The 20591-nt window shown below is 35.8% G+C and overlaps 1 protein-coding gene across 3 annotated transcripts in view; it reads left to right on the top strand.

Moving 5' to 3' along the window:
* The window catches only part of ZSWIM2 (zinc finger SWIM-type containing 2), a 31546-nt gene extending 11451 nt beyond the window's left edge, over positions 1–20095 (top strand). The window contains exons 5-9 of one of the 3 annotated variants that reach the window (XM_044241118.1): positions 4033–4284; positions 6870–6954; positions 7637–7749; positions 17562–17715; positions 18657–20095. In XM_044241118.1, coding sequence (XP_044097053.1) covers positions 4033–4284; positions 6870–6954; positions 7637–7749; positions 17562–17715; positions 18657–19469 — 1417 coding nt within the window. In that variant the 3' untranslated portion in view covers positions 19470–20095. The remainder of the gene's footprint in view (positions 1–4032; positions 4285–6869; positions 6955–7636; positions 7750–17561; positions 17716–18656) is intronic. The other 2 variants (XM_044241120.1, XM_044241119.1) reach the window with 2 other exon arrangements.
* Positions 20096–20591: the final 496 nt, after the last annotated feature.

The following is a 20591-nucleotide window of genomic DNA, read 5'->3' as shown; positions in this document are numbered from 1 at the left end:
GTGATTTTAGTGTGGGTTTTTCATATATGGCCTTTATTATGTTGAGAAATGTTACCTCCAAACCTATTTTTTTGAGTTTTTATCATGAATGTATGTTGTACTTTGTCAAATCTTTTTCTGCATCTATTGAGATGATTTTTTTTTTGTCCTAACTCTTGTTAATGTGATATATCATGTTGATTGATGTATGAACATCAAACCACACTTTTATCCCTGGAATAAACCCCACTTGGTTGTGATGAATCATTTTTAATGTATTGTTTGATTTGGTTTGTCAATATTTCAGTGAGAATTTTTGCATCTATGTTCATCAGAGAGATTGGCCTGTACGTCTCTCTTTTTATATTATCTTTACCTGATGTCAGGGTGATGCTCACCTTGTAGAATGAATTTGGAAGTTTTCTTTTTCTCTTCCATTTTTTGGAATAGTTTGAGAAGAATAGGTATTTCCTCCTCTTTAAATGTTTGGTAGAATTCAACCTGTGAAGCCACCTGGTCCTGGACTTTTCTTGGGAGTTTTTTGATTACTGATTGAATTTCCTTGCTAGTAATTGATCTGTTCAAATTTTCTATTTCTTACTGGAAGTAAATTCAGTTTTGGAAGGTGTTATGTTTCTAGGAATGTTTCCATTCCTTCAACATTGCCCAATTTGTTGCATACAATTTTTTATAACATGCTTTTATAATTCTTTGTATTTCTGTGCCATTGGTTGGTTTTTTTTTTCCTTCTTCATATCTGGTTTTATTTATTTCAGTCCTCTCTCTTTTTCTTGATGAGTCTGGTGAAAAGTTTATCAATTTTATTGATCTTTTCAAAGAACCAGCTCCTGGTTTCATTGATCTATTCTATTGTTTAAGGAGGGTTTTGTTGTTATTATTTTGATTTTTTTTGGTCTCTATTTCATTTCTTTCTACTTTAATCTTTATTTCCTTTCTTCTGCTGGCTTTGGGATTTGTTCTTTTTCTAGCTCCTTTAACTGTAAAGTTTGTTTGAGATCTTTCTTGCTTTTTGAGGTATGTCTGTATTGTTATAAATTTATCTCTTTGATCAGCTTTTGCTTTATCTGAAAGATTTTGGAGCATTGTGTTTTCATTTTCATTTGTCTCCATGCATTTTTTTTAATTTCTTTTATATTTTGGTTAACCCACTCAATGTTTACTAACATGTTATTTCACCTCCATTTATTTGTGTTCTCTCCAGACTTTTTCTTCTGTTTCATTTCTAATTTAATACTGTTATGGTCAGAAAACATGCATGATATGATTTCAATATTTTTTAATTTATTGAGACTTGTTTGTGGCCTAACATGCAACCTATTCTGGACATTGTTCCATGTGTACTTGAAAAGACTGTATATTCTATTGTTTTTGGATAGAATGTTCTTAATATCTGTTAGGTCCATCGGGCCCAATGTGTCACTGAAATCCACTATTTCCTTGTTGATTTTCCATCATTGATGTAAGCAGGTTATTAATGGCCCTTACTATTACTGTGTCACTGTCAGCTTCTTCCTTGAAGTCTGTTCATAGTTCCTTTATTTACTGCTTCCACGTTGAGAGCAAAAATAGTTACAGTTGTTCTATCCGTTTGTTGGCTTGTTCCCTTTATCATTACATAATGTCCTTTTTTCTTGGTACAGTCTTTGTTTTAAAGTCTGTTTTTTCCAATGTAAGTATTGTTACTCTGGCTTTCTTTTCACTTTCATTTCCATGGTAAGTGGTTTTCCATCCCTTCATTTTCAGTCTGCAAGTATCTTTAGGTCTGAAGTGAGTCTCTTGAACTTATCATGTAGATGAGTCTTTTTTTTAATCCATTTACTCACCATCTTTTTTTTTTTTTCATTTACTCACCATCTTTTGATTGGAACATTTATTTCATTTACATTTAAAGTAATTATTGGTGTGTATATACTTATTGCCATTTTGTTACTTGTTTTATGGTTGTTTTCCTAGTTCTCTGTTCCTTTCTTCTTCTCTTGCTCTCTTCCATTGTGGTTTGATGGCTTCCTTTTGTGTTATGCTTGGATTTCTCTCTTCATTTTTCTTTTTCTTTTTTTAAAATTTTTATTATTATTATTTTTATAAACATATAATATATTTTTATCCCCAGGGGTATAGGTCTGTGAATCGCCAGGTTTACACACTTCACAGCACTCACCATAGCACAGACCCTCCCCAATGTCCATAACCCCACCCCCCTCAGTTTGTTTTGTGAGATTAAGAGTCACTTATGGTTTGTCTCCCTCCCGATCCCATCTTGTTTTATTTATTCTTCTCCTACCCTCTTCATGTTTTCTATATCATGTGTAGTTTCTTTTTAATGCATGGTTGTCATTAGGTTCGTATATAACATCTTATGCATATAAAAGTCTACATAAATGTATATCTAAGTTGGTCGCTGAAGTTTGAATTCAGTTGGGCTGTATTAGTGGCCACACTGGATGCTTGTCCTCATCCTGTCTGTTGGGGCTGCGGGCACACTGAACCGCAGGGCGCGCTCCTGTGTTGTCTCCTGAGAGGGTCATTGGTACATGGAGCCAGACACCAGAACACATGCCTACTTCCAGCCCCTGTTGTGACTGTCGTCACACTGATCTGTATGCAGCCTGCTCTCCCTGCCTTATCCCCTGAGAGGCTTTCATGGGTGGATGAGGCCAGAAGTTAGATCTCATGCCTTCCCCCAGTCTGTGGCAGTGCTGCAACTGCACTGATGGGCCGGGCAGTCTCTGAGCTGCCAGTCATAAGAGTTGGCTACAGGGACTGTGTGCACTGTGTGTATAGTTACTTTCCCTCTCCCCAGGGTGGGAATTACTTTGGAGTGGTGCTGGTCCCTGCCAGGACTGCTTGCAGAGTGTGTTAGGCCAACAGCCACTTTTTCGGGACACTTGCTAAGTGGGGCAAGTTGGTTGGCGTGGCTCCACAGGATAATGTGGAGGCAGGAAACATTCTGATAGCAAAATAGGTGGGGAGAGTTTGTGCTGGCTCCAAAAATCATCCAGCTGTCTAGCCTATGGGATGGGGGAGGTTAGAAATGGCGCCCATTAGCTCTTTAGTTCTTGGAGAAGTTTCCTAATGATTCTTGTCCCTCTGGGGCATGTTCTGAAATTAGTAAATAAATTTCCATGATACCCCAGGTGCTTTACAAACTACTGCTTTTACGCTGTGTCCCAGCTTGGTTATATGTTATGCTGGCTCATTAAGGGTAGAGACTCAGTTTCCTTTTGCCCTCTGGCTCTCCTGGAGCTAAGCCCCAGTGATTATAAAAACTGGTGATGTTAAGTCTACTGGTTTTCAATATGTATTTGCCAGGTACAACCACATATTGTGTGATTTTTAGATAAATGAGGTGGTACCCCTGCTCTCAATGATGCTTTTTATTTAAAAAACAATACTTACTGTTACAATTTTTCCTTTTGTTAAGATTACATTTATTCTTACTTTTTTTTTTTAAGATTTTTTATTTATTTATTTGAGAGAGAGACAGTGAGAGAGAACATGAGCGAGGAGAAGGTCAGAGAGAGAAGCAGACTCCCCATGGAGCTGGGAGCCCGATGTGGGACTCGATCCCGGGACTCCAGGATCACGCCCTGAGCCGAAGGCAGTCGTCCAACCAACTGAGCCACCCAGGCGTCCCTTATTCTTACTTTTTAAATCAATAACATTGGGGCCCCTGGCTGGCTCAGTCAATGCCATGTGCAACTCTTGATCTCAGGGTCGTGGTTCAAGCCCCACACTGGGTGTAGAGATCAGTTAAAAATAAAATATTAAAAAAATGAAAAAATATTTTAATGATACAAAATTGTTTAAACCACCATTTCATTGGAATGAGAGAAAATTTGTTAGGAATTCTAATGTATTAATTAAAGAATAGATTAAGTAGGTAGGTAAGATAGTCTTGATGTGTATAATCAAGCTGTATCTGGAAAATCAGTTCAGAATCTGTTTTTATGGGAAATAAAGGTGGTAGCGCAGAAAGTTATATTTATGTATATAACTTTGATGTATACAAATGTCAAATTTTATTTCAAACAGGTTTGGCTGTGGCAATAGCATTCATATAAAATGCATGATGATCCTAGCTAATCATCAGGATAGGATTTCAGACACTTCTGTGTTGAAATGTCCTCTGTGTAGGAAAGAGTTTGCACCATTAAAACTTATTTTAGAAGAATTCAAAAACTCTAGCAAACTTGTGACTGCAGCGGAAAAAGAGCGACTGGACAAACACCTTGGAATTCCCTGTAATAACTGCAGACAGTTTCCAGTGGAAGGGACCTGTTATAAGTAAGTGTCATCAGTAAGATTATCAACATGTATTCTAACTTTTTTTTTTTTTAACTTCCGGAAACTTGGAGCATTAGGGCACTGATCTCTTAGACCACCTCCTTCTGCAGAAGTGTGTTCGCCTTAAGTGATGGCTGCTTATGTAGGCTTTCCAGGCTGGTGGTTCATGCCAGCCCAGGACCTCGAAAATTCTGACTGTTTTATTTTCTTCACTTACACAGAGATCCTGGCTTTGTTCTCCAGTGTTAGAGAGTCTAAGGTAGCACCCTGTCTCGGAAGCTCTGGACATAGACCTAAATGGGTTTCCCAATTCAGAGCCCTCAGCTTCTCTTTCCTTGAACCATCAGTGAGGTCATTACCAAACGCTGCTAGGACTGGGCTAGGGGCACTGACTAGATTGACAGAATAGTTACTCGAGTTTCCCAAATTTGAAATTGCAATGAGTATAAGTTGTTTTTTTCTTTAATCCTCTACCTCAACAACAATAAGATAAATATTGAGAAAACAATTTTTATTACTTTGTAAGTAATCCCCAAACTTTCCCACAATTGCCACACTAAAACATCAATTAACTGCTATGCTTGGGACATTTGTGTTTTAATTAAAATTTTTGCTTAACTGTATGTTAAGAAAATATATTCTTTTTTTCAGTCTTCCTAGAAATACATTATGATGAGCCCAATTAATATATTTGCAGAACCCTCTTCTAAAACCATAAAACTTTTTTTGTCACTCCTATCAAAAAATGGTAACTTTTCTGTTTTGAAGTGTTCTTTGTTTCCTCTATGTGTCACATAGAATAAAATCAACTGATCATTATTAAAAGTCTTTACTGGAAAATGACTGGCCTGAGAAGTCTCCAAAGGAGCCTTCTAAATTGCGGAAGAGGGGAGAACTTTTGTAGAGGCTTGGTGAGTGTTCAGCTAGTGTCGGAACGTTGATTAAATAGAATTCCAGAAGGGGGAAGGACTGGATCTTTGGTTTTAGCAGCCGCTGTTCTCAAGAGGCGTGGATCCAAACAGGTGCTAACGTGAAAGGTAGGACTGGCACGAGGCAGGAAGCGGCCACAGGGTAAAATTCTCAGTCTTCATTCTGGCCCGTTCTTCAGATGATTAGTATGTGGCTTTAGTGGACTATTTCGAATCTTCCTTGCTTGTATTTCGTTACTGATTGCGCTCCCTTGTTATTCTGAGCTTTCTGACTGTGCTTTCTTCTTTGTGGATGATTCTTCTCGCTCCATCTTGCACAGGAGGAAAAGCTTATCTATCCTTTCCAGGGGCTTCTAGTTGGCCTATTAATTTAACTGGCATGAGATAGATTAATAGCAGAAAAATAATTTTAAATCTGTTCATGTGGAAGCCTCACATTGGCATGAAAGTTTCAGAGACAAGCAGTTGAGGCTTTTAAGCCTGAGCTGAGAAGAGGGAGTGAGGGTCCGGGGCTTCAGAGGGCAAGGGGACAACCCGTGGGAAGACAAGCAAACGTGTGGCGGCCACGCAGAAACAGTGGGACACGCAGAGTCTGAGGAAGCAGGCCCTGCGAGCTCTGTCCGTGTCACCGGACACAGCCCACACTCTTGTAGCTCTCTCGGTGGGAGCTTGCTTTCCGGACCAGGCCTCTATCTAAATTCCTTTAGGCAGTTGAGCGGGTGGCTGGGGTTGGGGGCGTAAAAAACTCTCCCTGAGTCCTTCAGGCCGTGATCCGCTTCAGCTCTCAGGATGCTCTGGAGGCACTAGCTTTGCCCCAAACACGGGCTTTCTGCACTGTTGTGGGAAGAGAGGGAATAGATTCCCGTTTTGAAGAAGTACTCTAAGTACAGTTCTTTATGAAACAGTTGAAAACACTGGATAATCAAATGATAGAATACCTAACAGGCTGTAAATCCTGTAGGAATTTAGAGAGAGAAAGAAAAGAAAGCTAAGGTAGTGGGAGAAATCAAACGGACGCGCATAGACAAAATAATGCCTCTCAGGTGTGTCTGTGTCCTCAGGCTCGGAACAGGCCTCTTAAGTTACGTGTCGTAGAGAAATTCAAGCTGCAGATGTAATTCAGAGTGCTGCATGCCTGCCCTTGAAATGAGAATATTCTTGATGGTCTGGACCCAGTGTCCTCACTCAGGTGGTTAAAAGTGGACGGGGTGGGGAGTTAGTTAGTCAGAGGGAAATGCGACTATGGAAGAAAGGCCCAGAGAGACAGAGCGTTGCCTGCCTTGAAGACGGAGTAAGAGGCCACAAGCTGAGCCCAGGAAGGTGGAGACACTCTGGGAAATGGAAAGGCAAGGAGACACATCCCTTGTGGAACCTCCGGGAACAAATGCGATCCTGCTGACCCCTGGATTTTAGTCCCTTGAGACCCTTGTCAGACTTCTATCCCACAAAATTATGAAATAATAAACTTGTGATGATTAAGCTGCTAAATTTGTTGTAATTTGTTACAGTAGTAGTGGGAAGCTAATAGGGGTGAGATAATTTGGGCTTTTATCCAATTTGCCTAGTTCCCAGGGAATTTTGGCAGGAATTGTTCACCAAAACCATCAAAATAATTGGATTTATTTTCTTGTATGTCTTGTTCTTTTGTATTTTTAGGTGTACCAAATGTACAGAATACCACTTATGCCAGGAATGTTTTCACAGCTGCTGCCATCTTCCTCACCCATTTACATTCCGTGAGGTGCTGCATCCACCTTGAATTTTATATTGTATTTCTATTTGTCCGGTTGTAAATCTAAATAAAATAAATCTAAGAATAATAAGAATAGATAATACTTTTTAACAGAGCTGATTTTTTAAAAATAAAAACCTAAGACCAAATTTTTATGAGAACGTTTTTTCATAGGAATGTACAAGGGAAACAGTTATCACGTTGACAGTTTATAAAACTAAGACAATAACAAACATCTGATGACAGTATGCATAAATATCTTAAATACAGGAATTACAGCTACTGAGTTTGAATATTAACTTTTTAAAAAAATCTCGGTGCTTCAAATTGATATAACTTATTGACAACCACTTATAGTTTAAAACTTCTTACATCAAAAATAATAAAATGTTATTACAATCATTTGAACTGTGCACTTAGAAGAGTCTCCTATTGCTTAATACTAATGCTAACTTCTACCTATCACACAAGATAAAAATCCACAATTATCATTACTAATATTTTGCCTTAAAAATGGTAGCTGTGCAGTAGTATGTTAGACTCACTAATAATTTGTAAATTCTTAATGTTAAAAAAGGTGTATTTTTAAATAAGTCTTTGTTATTTACATTATGTTGATACATAACTAATTTTAATCCACAAAATCAAAATTTCCATGATTTGCAAAGTAACTTATTTTTACCTATTACAGAAGAGAAATCAAAGATGGAAATCACTAGAAAAAGGATCAGATGAAATTGTAAAATATGTAGACATTAGAAATGAGATAGAAGAAAAAATGCCACATTTTCAAGAAAAGCAAGGGTGAGATTTTCAGTGAAACTTACATTTCTTTTATGACTTGGGCCATTTAAATAATCTTTCAATTTGGGTAAGTTTTATTCATTCCTTTGTTCAGGAAATACAAATCATATGTTTACAGTATTATACAAGCAAAGAGGAAGGTTCTAGAGTCAGACTGCCTGAGTCCAGCCCTTGCACAACTAACCACAGGCTGGCTGTGTGACTTTTGGGCTGGTTACTTCACTTTCCTCTGCCGCATATATTCCGTCTTTAAATGTTAATAATCATAAAACCAGACTCATAAGAATTTTGAGTTTAATACATAAATCAAATATTAATACTTATTAATAAATAATATTAAATGAGTTAATACACAGAGAAAATATTCAAATAATGTTGTCAAGTATTACGAATCTCACCAGATTCTACTAGCTATTAGGCATATAGTAGTTTCCTCAGTAAATAAATGATTGTTTAAATAAATGTAAAATTAAAACTGACAATAAGGAAAAAAAAATGCAGAGGGATTTGAGATCTGCTTTGAGGTGACTGACCCCCGGAGGAAGAGCATCTTTTCTTCCTCACCCCCCACTTTCCCCTCATGGAGGGGGATTACTTAACTCTGACTGGGCTGTTTATCAGTGGATAGACCTCTAGGTTTCCTGTCATATTCTTCATTAAAGAGAATTACATATGCTGGGTATTACTGACCTATTAGCTACATCATAAAACTATACAAAAGAGGTCAATTTGAAAGGATGAGATAAAATTAATTTTTAAAAAATAATTTTAGTGAATTATCCAAATAACAATTGTGCTTGTTCTCATTAACACAAACACACACACGTTTCTGTCGAACCCAGTGCATGTTTACTCACGTACTATGGGCACTCCACACACTTGAAGACCACAGTCTTGAAGAGCATAAAATACCTCGCAGGTGTAGAATAAGCCTATGTAAATGGTCTCCATCTCCACTTCCTCTGGCTCTGTCTAGTTATCACACATTAGAGTGACAAATTGTGTAACTAAAGGTTTTGAGTATATTATAGGTAGCAGCAAAAGAACATTAGGGTAGAAAAGCACTCTAGGTAGAGAAAGTGGAATAAATAAAAGGAGATAATTTCAAGGTAAAGTATGGTTATTGCCTTAAATAATGAAAATACACTTTTTTTTAAGTTGACAATAGATGACCTTGGTAAAAGCAATTGCTGTAGTATGATGGAAGTGTACCTGTAGAGTGATAAGATATGTAAACTTTTCTGGGAAATATAGGCTTTTTTTGTTGCACTTGTCTTAATGATACTTTATAGATACTGCATGTTTTACAAACTGGAGTTTTGTGATAACCCACATCAAGCAAGTATATCGGTGCCATTTTTCCAACAGCATTTGCTCACTTCCTGTCTCTCTATCATATTTTGGTAATTCTTGCAATATTTCAGACTTTTTCAGATTGTTATTATGTTTGTTACGGTGATCTGTGGTCTTTCACATCACTCCTGCAATGTTGTTTTCATGCCTGCTAATACAACATCTGCAACCCATGAATTAATGAATACTTTTGACTTTCAAATCTTATTATTTAAGAAATAAATTCTTAAAATTTTAATTCCAGGAGTTAAACACAGTGTTATGCTAGTGTCAGGTACACAATATAGTGATTCAGCAATTATATACATTACTTGGTGCTCATCATGGTACGCTCTTAATCCCCACCACCTACTTCCACCCAGGAACTACCATTTTGTTCCCTAGAGTTAAGAGTTTTTTAGTTTGTCTTTTTTCCTTTGTTCTTTGCTTTTCCTTGGTTTGTTTCTTAAATTCCACGTATGAGTGAAATTATATTTATTTTTCTCTGACTTATTTCACTTAACATTATAACCTCTACATCCCATATTGTTGTAAATGATGAATATTTCATTCTTTCTTATAGATGAGTAATATTCCACTGTGTGTGTGTGTGTGTGTGTGTGTACGTGCACATGCATGTGTGTGTGCTTTTTCTTTGTCCACTAATCTATCAATGGACATTTGGGTTGTTTCCATACTTTGGCTACTGTAAATAGTGCTGCAGTAAATAGGGGCACATGTATTCTCTCAAATTAATGTTTTCATATTCATTGGGTCTGTATCCAGTAGTGTGATTACTGGATCATAGGGTATTTCTATTTTTAATTTTTTGAGGAACCTCCGTACTATCTTCCACAGTGGGACTGCACCAGTTTGCATGGCCACAAACAGTACAAGATGGTTCCTTTTTCTCCACATCCTTCGCAACATTGGTTGTTTCTTGTATTTTTCATTCTAGCCATTCGGACAGGTGTGAGGTGATAGCCCATTCTGATTTTGGTTTGTGTTTCCCTGATGAGTGTTAGCATCTTTTCATGTATCCATTGGCCATCTATAAGTCTTCTTTGGAGAAATGTCTGTTCATGTCTTCTTCTGCCCATTTTAAAATTTTTCTATTTTATTATTTTTTAAAGATTTTATTTATATAGAGAGTAGGGGGAGGGATGGAAGGAGAGGGAGAGAATCCCAAGCAGGCTCTGCACTGAGCCTGGAGCCTGATGCAGGGCTGGATCTCACAACCCAGAGATCATCACTTGAGCAGAAAGCCAAGAGCTGGAGGCTTAACCAGTGCCCCTACCCAGTTTTTAGTTAGACTATTTGATTTGTGTTGAGTTTTGTAAGTTCTTTACATATTTTGGATACTAACTATCAATCAGATATGTGATTTGCAAATATTTTCTTCCATTCAGTATGTTGTCTTTACTTTTGTTAGTTGTTTATTTTGCCATGCAGAAGATTTTTATTTTGATGTAATCCTAATAGTTTATTTTTTATTTTGTTCCTTTTGCCTCAAAGAAACATACCTGTAGGGGCACCTGGTTGGTCAGTTGGTTAAGCATCGGACTCTTGATTTTGGCTCAGATCATGATCTCAGGATCATGAAATTGAGCCCCACATTGGGCTCCTTGCTCAGCATGGAGTCCACTGCAGGTTCTCTCTTCTGTCCCCCTTCTGTTCCTTCTGTCCCCTACCCCACATACTCTCTCTCTCTCCAAAATAAGTATTTTAGAAAAAGAGAGAGAGAGAAGACATATCTAGAAAGATGTTGTTATAGCCAATGTCTGAGAAATTACTGCCTGTGCTCTCCTCTAGGATTTTTATGGTTTCAGGTCTCACATTTAGGCCTTTAATCTACTTCGAGTTGACTTTAGTGTATGGTATAAGAGTTTGGTCCAGTTTCATTCTGTCCATGTGGTTACCAGACACCATTTATCAAAGAGACCTTTTCCCAGTGCATGTTCTTCTTTCTTCTTGAAGATTCTTTGGCCATATAATCGTGGGTTTATTTCCAGATTTTCTATTCTGTTCCATTGTCTATTTTTCTGCCAGTACCATGCTGTTTTGATTACTACATCTTTGAAATACAATTTGAAATCTGGAATTGTGATAGCTTTAGCTTCTTTTTCAAAATTGCTTTGGCTATTCAGTGTCTTTTTTTGATCCATTCAAATTTTGGGATTGTTCTAATTCTGTTTATATCCCTATAAAAATCTAGAAAAATGCATTAAGTCTGTAGATTGCTTTAGGTAGCATGGACATTTTTTTTTCAAGAACCAACAATATGTGCTTATTTTTTTTCCTATATTCTTTTTTTCCAATTTATTTATTTTCAGAAAAACATTATTCATTATTTTTTCACCACACCCAGTGCTCCATGCAAGCCGTGCTCTCTATAATACCCACCACCTGGTACCCCAACCTCCCACCCCCCCGCCACTTCAAACCCCTCAGACTGTTTTTCAGAGTCCATAGTCTCTAACATTTGTTCTTCCATGAACATGGAATGTCTTTCCATTTGTTGTGTCGTCTTCAATTTCTTTCTTCAATGTTTTACAGTTTTCACCTCCTGATTAAGTTTATTCCTAGGTATTTTGTTCTTTTTGGTGCACTTTTAAATAGAATTTTTCTTAAATTTTCTTTCTGTTGCTTCATTATTAGTGTATAGAAATGCACGAAATTGCTACATGATTGTGTATCCGGTGAACTTACTGAATCCTTTACTGGTTCTAGTAGTTTTTGTTGTTTTCTATATATTATATCTTGTCATCTGCAAATGGGGTTTTCTATATATTATATCTTGTCATCTGCAAATAGTGGAAGTTTTGCTTCTTCCTTACCTATTTGGATGTCTTTTATTTGTTTTTCTTCTCTGACTGCTATAGCTATTACTTTGTTGAATAAAAGTGGTGAGAGTGAACATCTTTTTTTATTATTATTCATTTGAGAGAGAGAAAGAGAGCATGAGAGGGGGAGAAGCAAATGGAGAGGCAGAAGCAGACTTCCCTGCTGAACAGGGAGCCCAAGATGACTCAATCCCAGGACCCAGCAATCATGATCTGAGCTGAAGGCAGATGCTTAACCATCTGAACAACTCAGGCATCCCAAGAGTGAACATCCTTGTCTTGTCCTGAGGAAAATCTCACAGCTTTTCACTATTCAGTTTGATGTTAGGTGTGAGTTTTTATATATGACCTTTATTATGTTGAGATATGTTTCTTCTAAACCAACTTTGAGAATTTTTATTATAAATGGATGTTGTACTTTGTCAAATGCTTTTTCTGTATATTGAAATGATTATATGATTTTAATCCTTCATTGTGTTGATATGATGTATGAGTTGATTGATTTGCATATATAAAACAATTTTTGCATCCCAAGAATAAATCCCACCAGAGCATGGTGAATAATCTTTGTAATGTATTGTTGCATGTCATTTGCTAATATTTTGTTGAGAATTTTTGCATCTATGTTTATCAGGGATATTGGCCTGCAGTGTTTTTTTTATAGTGATACTGCCTGGTTTTGGTATTATGGTAATCTTGGACTTGCAGAATGAATTTGGGAACTTTCCTTCCTCTTCTATTTTTTGGAATAGTTTGAGGAGAATAGATATTACCTCTTCATTAAATGTTTGGTTAAACTCACCTGTGACACCACACTCTCCTGGACTTTGTTTTTTGGGGAGTTTTTATTTGTTTTGTTTTGTTTTTATTACTATCCAATTTCATTGCTAGAGATTGGTCTGTTCAAATTTTCTATTTCTTCCTAATTTAGTTATGGGATGTTACGTTTCTACTAATTTATCCACTTCTTAGGTTGTCCAATTTGTTGGCATACAACTATTCATAATAATCTCTTCTAATTTTTTGTATTTCTGTAGTGTTGGTTTTTAATTCTCCTCTATCATTTCTGATTTAGAGTCCTCTTTCTTTTAATGAGCCTGGCTAGGTTTATTAATTTTTTTGATCTTTTCAAAGAACCAACTGCTGGTTCATTGATCTGTTCTGCTGTTTCCTTAACTTCTATTTTGCTTATGTCTGTTCTGATATTTATTATTTACTTCCTTCTACAGGTTTGGGTTCTGGTCTTCTTTTTCTAGATTATTTAAATGTAATGTTAAGTTGTTTATTTGAGATGTTTCTTGTTTCTTGAGGTAGGTCTGTATTGCTATAACCTTCCCTCTTGGAACAGCTTTTGCTGCATCTCAAAGATTTCCCACCATTCTGTTTTCCTTTCTCTCCATGTATTTTTTTTTAATTTCCTCTTTGATTTCTTGGGTAAACCATTCCTTATTTAATAGCATGTTATTCAACCACCATGTATTTGTGCTTTTTTCCTGATTTTTTTCCTGTGGTTGATTTCTAGTTCCATAGTGTTCTGGTCAGAAAAGATGCATGATAGAATTCAATCTTTTTTAATTTACTAAGACCTGTTTTGTGGTCCTATTATGTGATCTGTTCTGGAGAATGTTCCATATGTACTTGGAAAGAATGTGTATTCTGCTGTTTTAGGATGAAATATTCTGATTATATCTTTTAGATCCATCTGGCCCAATGTGTTATTCAAAACTACTGCTTCCTTTTTGATTTTCTGTTTGTATGATCTATCCATTGATGTAAGTGAGGTGTTAAAGTCCCCTAATAATACTGCGTTACTACCAATTATTTACTTTATGTTTGTTATTGACTGCTCTATCTATTTGGTTGCTCCCAAATGTTGGGTGCAAAAATATTTGTAATTGTTATATATTCTTGTTGGATTATTCCCATTATGATTATATAGTGTCCTTTGTCTATTATCACAGTCTTTGTTTTAAAGTCGATTTTGTATGGTGTAAGTGTTGCTACTCTGGCTTTATTTTCACTTACATTTACATGATAAATGTTTTTCCATCCCTTCATTTTCAGTCTGCATGTGTATTCAGGTCTGAAATGAATCTCTTGTACACAGCATATAGTTCTTGATTTATTATCCATTCCATCACCCCATGTCTTTCTATTGCAGCATTGTGTCCAAAGTAATTATTGAAGGTATGTATTGCCATTTTTCAACTTGTTTTATGTTTGTTTTGTAGTTCTTCTCTGTTCCTTTGTAATCTTGCTCTCTTCTTTCATGGTTTGCTGGCTTTCTTTAGTCACATACGTGAATTCAATTCTCTTTATTATTTGCATAGCTATAACTAATTTTTGATTTGCGGTTACCATTAGGTTTATATATAATATCTTATGCATATAGTAGTCTATATTAAATTGGAGTCACTTCAGTTTCAACCCATTCTCAATGCACTAAATTTTTCTTCTCTCCCTTCTACATTTTAGGGATATGGTGTCATAATTTACATCCTTTTTTGTGAATTTCTTGACTGATATTTACAGATATACTTAATTTTACTGCTTTTTTGCTTCCTTCTTTTCTTACACCTGCTTATGGCCTTTTCTTTTGATTCAAGGAGTCCCCTTTAACATTGCATATAGATCTAGGTTAGTGGTGATGAATTCTTTGAACTTTTGTTTATCTGGGAAACTTTTTATCTCTCCTTCTATTCTGAATGATACCTTGCTGGAAAGAGTATTCTTGGCTGCAGGTTTTTTTTTTCTTTTACACTTTGCACATATTATGCCACTCACATCTGGCCTGCAAAGTTTCTGTTGAAAAATCAGCTCATAGCCTTATGGGGATTCCCTTATATTAACTTATTAACTTCTTTATTTTCTCTTGCTGCTTTTGAAATTATCTCTATATCACTACTTTTTGCTATTTTAATTACTATGTGTCTTGATGTGGACCTCCTTCAGTTGATTTTGTTGGGGATTCTCTGTGCCTCCTGGATCTGGTTTTCTGTTTCCTTCCCCAGATTCAGGAAGTTTTCAGCTCTTATTTCTTCAAATAAATTTTCTCCCCTCTTTTCTCTCTCTTCTTTCTCCTGTTAAGGTTGATTGCTTTCTATTACTCTGTCCTCTGGGTCACTGACCTATTTTCTGCTTCCTCCAGTCTATTTATTCTCTCTCATGTGTTTTTAATTTCAGTTATTGAATTCTTCATCTCTGTTTATGCTTTATATCTCTTTGTTGGCAGTTCTCACTCAAGTCGTTCACTCTTTTCTCAAGTCCAGTGGTATATTTATTACTTTAAATTATCAGGCATATTGCTTATCTCCATTTCATTTAGTTCTCTTGCTATGATTTTCTGTTCTTTCACTTGGGGCATATTCCTTTATCTTCTCATTTTTCTAACTCTATGTGTCTGTTTCTAAGTATTATAAAAGTCAACTGTGTCTCCTATGTTAAAAAGAAGTTATGTGGTTCCCTGTAGTGCAATGTCCCCTGGTCACCAAAATGTGGCACTTCAGGGATATCTCCTATGTGATTATGTGTGCCCTATGTTGTGGCTGAGTTGAATTTGTTTTCAGTCCAGTCACCTGCAATGGTTTGTCTGTTATGGGCAGGGTTTGTCCCTGTGTTATTAGTGGGATAGTCTGGGGCTCTCTTGGGCTTGAGTTGAGTGAGACCAAACTTTTGCCATAATTGCATAACAATAAACTGCAAAGAATTTTCCATGTATTACCTCCTGGGAGGCTTTTGTTGTTGGGCACAGCTTTGCCCCAACCCACTGCTGGGGCCTAGTAAAATTGGTGTGTATAGTTATCTTCCCCTCTCACTGGGGCAGGAATCACTTTGGAGTTGTGCCATCCCCTCTCAGGGGTGCTTGTACCCTGCCAGGCTTGTGGCACCTCTTTGGACAAACTCTTGCCAAGGGCAAAGAGCTTGTTGGAGGAGGTGCATCCCCAGAGAACACAGGGGCAGGGTGCTGCCTTTAGCAGTGTAGATGGAGCGTGTTAATACTGCACGGGTTCCAACACACATCTATGTGTTTAGCTGGGAGGGAGGGGAGGGAAATGCTGCCCACCAGCTATTTGGTTCTTGGAGTAGTCTCCCAGAGATCCCTGCCTCTCCAGCACTTACTCTGAGATTAGTGAATACATCTTCTTCCTGTATATCCCAGTTTTTGAAATTGTCATTTCTATGCTGAGTTTAATGGTACTGTTGGTTTTGCTCTCTCTTTTAGGGTGGGGACTCAGTTTCTTATCCCCTCTGTCTCTCCCAAAACCAAGCCTGCTGATTTTAAAGTTCCAGTTGATGGAACATTCGACTCTTGATGTTGGCTAAGGTCATGACCTCAGGGTCCTGAGATCAAGCCCTGTGTTGGGTTCCATGCTCAGTATGGTCTGCTTGAGATTCTCTCTCTATTCCTTCTTCTCTCCTTCTGCTCCTCCCCCTACTCATTTTCTCTTTCTCTGGAAAAGGTAAATAAATCTTTAAGAAAAAGACTATTGACAAATTTTGAAGGAAGATCTTCTGTGAGTAAAATGAAATCAAACAGCATCACATGTTACAGAAAAGAAGCTTTATTTGATGAGGTAGACTTCATTGTTATCTTACTTCAAGAAATTGCCACTGCCATCCCAACCTTCAATAACCAGTACCCTGATCAGTCTGCAGTCATTAACATTGAGGCAAGATCAACAAAATACTATAACTCACTTAAAACTCAAATAATACTAGCATTTTTAACAGTAAATCATCTTTAGTTTAAGTATGTACCTTGCTTTTTCAGACATAATGTTATTGCACACTTAATAGACTATAGTATAATGTAAATATAACTTTTATTCACACTGGGAAACCAAAAAATTCGTTTGACTTACTTTCTGGTGATGGTCTGGAACCAAGCCCACAATATCTCTGAGGTATTTCTGTACTTGAACTTTGTTCTGAATGACTTTTAAATAATAGGAATATGTCAAAATAAGTTTTGTTTTTAAATACTTGTTTCATCTGTTTTGTGAGTCATTAATAGCATAAAATACCTTTAATTTACATTAATCTTAGTTTTGTTGGTTGGTACGTCTGGTACAAAAATGAAATTGGTACATTCAGAATCAAAACGTGGTCTAAGAATACTGAAGTAGTAAGCATATACCCCAAGGGAAAGTAAGTTTCCTCTTAGATTCTCATCTAGCAATTTATCACAGTAACCTGGAATATTTAATGTGGCTTACCATGCACCTTACTCCCTACCAGATGGCATCATAAATTGGGCTGTATTTTTCTAAACACAAAGAGTAAGTGTTGGCACAGACTGAAATAATTTGAGTATATGGTTCTCATTAAAATTTTGTTCTTATTTCATAGACATTAAAAATGCAAATCAAAAAACTTTAGGTCAGTGTTTTTATTTGAAATGACTAAATTTTGTTATTTATGAAGTTGATGTTGAAATTGGGGCCATCTTGTTCAGCATTAATATATAAATACAGATTTATTTGACTTCATAATGTATAACATTTCTTACCTTTAGTTCAAGAAAATATTGGATTCATTCACATTATTTATATGGAGTTTATTTACCTGTGTCATTGATTACTTCCTGATCTATAATCACATATAAATATTCATGTCTTTCTGCTAATTCTCATTCAGCCAAGTTTATACACCAAAACAAGTGGTGAAGTCACTGCCTCTCTTACTGATTACAAAGAACAGTAAGCTGCTTGCTCCGGGCTATCAATGTCGACTTTGTCTGAAGGCATTTCATCTGGGTCAACATACAAGATTGCTACCATGTACTCATAAGGTAGATGTTGCATCATTTTGGTTTGACTTTCCTCATAAGGCCAGTGTTCACATATGAATTGACAATTTAAGTCTGTCCTTTCACTTGTTAGTTGTATTATGTGCAGAAATGTTCATATTGAACAGTATGTGTGAAAGAGCCGCAGTGGAGACTATAAAGGCGGCTCTGTCCCTTGTGGATGGATTTCTACTGATTAGGACTCATTTCTGGTGTATGGTATTTAGATAATATAAAATAACTCTTCAAGTTAGATTATTTTATCTACTTTATCTACTTTCATTACCCATATAAAGAAAAATCTTATAGAATAAAGTGTTTTTGTGATTCTTTGGATGAAACAGAAATGTTTAAGTTGACATAGTTAATTATTTCAAATGAATTCACTGAAATTGAAGTCTAACGTTCTATCATATATATAGTTGGTAACCAGTTTTCTCTGAAATAGCTACTTTAAATAAATATTTATACCTTTAGAGTCGCCTTTACTTAACATGTCTGATAGTTTGTTTTCTTCCTAAGAATGTGATTTGTTATTTTATATTTTATACCTTACCATCATTAGATCCGTTTCCAACTCTAGTTGTTTATGACCTATTTATTATTTATTAGCTTAATTATTTAATACATTTTGTAAATTTCATTCATTCTAAAGCAACAGTAAAATTAATGGCCTAATAAGTAGTGGGATTTAACAATATTACAGAAATGTTATCCATAGAAACCTTTCCATTTTAATGTTGAAAATGGAGATCAGTCCCATAACCCATTCATTTTCTTCTTTAAAATAGTTCCATAAAACTTGATAAATTATAATTATCTTCCATTCTTGCTAAATAGTTTTTAATAGTAACACAATAATGAAACTGGGAAAAACTTAGGTAGTATACATTATAAACAAGATAATTATATCTCTAATTTTGTCTCTCACCTTTTTTTTTAAGTTTCATAGGAAATGTATTGACAGTTGGTTATTCTACAAGTGCAATTCATGCCCTATTGATGGACAAGTTATATATAATCCTTTAATCTGGAAAGATAAAGCAGTAAGTGGACACATGCATCCGCCGATTTCAAATACAAACATCACTCATCTGTCAAGACAGGAAGAACTGGAACTTTTTGTTCCTGGTACTGGATTAGTACTTAGACAAAATAGACTTGGAATTTTACCTAGCATAACTCAACATAATTCTGAAAAGTTGAATACACCTGAAAGTCCAACAGATACCCATCAGGATATAGCAATAGATAATCTATTCTCTATCAAGTTAGATGATTCAAACTCAAGAAAATTAATCTATGAATATAAAATTAGCCAACATTTCCCCAGGTATCTTCAAGATTTACCAACTGGACCCTTTGGAAAAATGTCATCTCAAACATTTCTTCCTGCTATTGCTCACAAGAATAATATGTGTCCCACTGGAATGGAAACCCCACATATCAATGAAAAATACCACACTTGTCAAAGCCAGAAGATGGCAAAAGACAGTAAACATATTAACCACAATCCAAAGAAGATTTCTGGAGCTAGAATAAGAGAAGACAAGAAGAGATCAGATACTTTACTTCCAGAAGATTTAAATCTTATTACCAATTGGGGTACAACTAAAATGAGTTTATCTAAAAGATATAATAATTGTATGGGGAAAATTAGACAAAAATATAGTAATCCGTCAAGAAGGCCTGAATCTCATCCTTTAAATATAAAAAGTCCTGAGCTATCTTTTGTATTAGAAGGAGTTCAGTTATGATGATGTATTTTTTTATTAACATCAGAAAATATTTGGATACTGAACACAAAAATGTTTTATTTGTAGAACATAAACACTATACTCTTGACAAATTTTTATAGAATTGTCATCATTTTGCCTGCTTGTCTATGAATGACTGACTACTCTTAAAAGAAATGACCCCATTCTTTATAAGACTTAAAGCATTTGATAAATGTGTTCAGAATGTTATTATGAATAACTTTTAGAAATTTTATTTCATACTGATTAAAATAATTATTTTTACTTAAATTAAGGAAATAGATTTTCCTTGCTTTAAGCCACTGTTTTTAAACATTCCATTTATAATATGTAACATGGGAGGATTCTTTCCAGGACCTTGGATATTTTTTGCATTTTCTTGCATTAATATTTATCACAAACCTATGGGAAAATCCAGATGGTGGTTATCTTGTTCACTTCATTTCTTTAAAGTTATTTCTTATACATGAAATGAAAAGTAAATATCCTTACAATGCTATAAGTTATGCCACATTTAGAATGATTTCACTGATGTCAAGAAACTTATAAGTACTATCAAATTCTACTATTTCTACTATTTTTGAAGACTGTATAAAATTACTTAATCCTCCCATTAAAATATAAGATATTTCAGGGAAAGAACCGTGTTGTCTTATTCACTGCTGTACACTTAACATACAGTGCTTGACAAACATGGGTGTTCTATAATGTTTGCTGAACTACCGAATTATGAAGACATGTGGCCAGATAGGAGGCAAACAAAACAAACAAACAAATGTGGTATTAGAAAACCAAAGAAAGAAAATGTAGTCAATTTTTAGCACTTGATCAGGTAAGATCAAAACTGAAGAATGCAATTTTGCTTTAGCAATAAGGAAAATATTAGTGGCCGTAGCTAGGAGAGTTAGTGGAGTGGTAGGAGCCAAGTCTAGGTTGGACTGGGCTGAAGAGAAAATGGCAGGTGAGGACATGGAAACAGGACTACATACAACTCAGGACAAGAGATTATGAATGAAAAAAGAGACAAAAGTAACTGGAAGATGTAGGTTTAGGGTTTTGTTTTGTTTTTAAGCTGAGACTTGAACCTATTTAAATGCCATTAAAAATATAGCTGGTGTGTGT

The sequence above is a fragment of the Neovison vison genome, chromosome 3 (assembly GCF_020171115.1).
Source record: "Neovison vison isolate M4711 chromosome 3, ASM_NN_V1, whole genome shotgun sequence".
Classification (NCBI taxonomy): domain Eukaryota; kingdom Metazoa; phylum Chordata; class Mammalia; order Carnivora; family Mustelidae; genus Neogale; species Neogale vison.
This window is presented reverse-complemented; position numbering and strand designations above follow the sequence as displayed.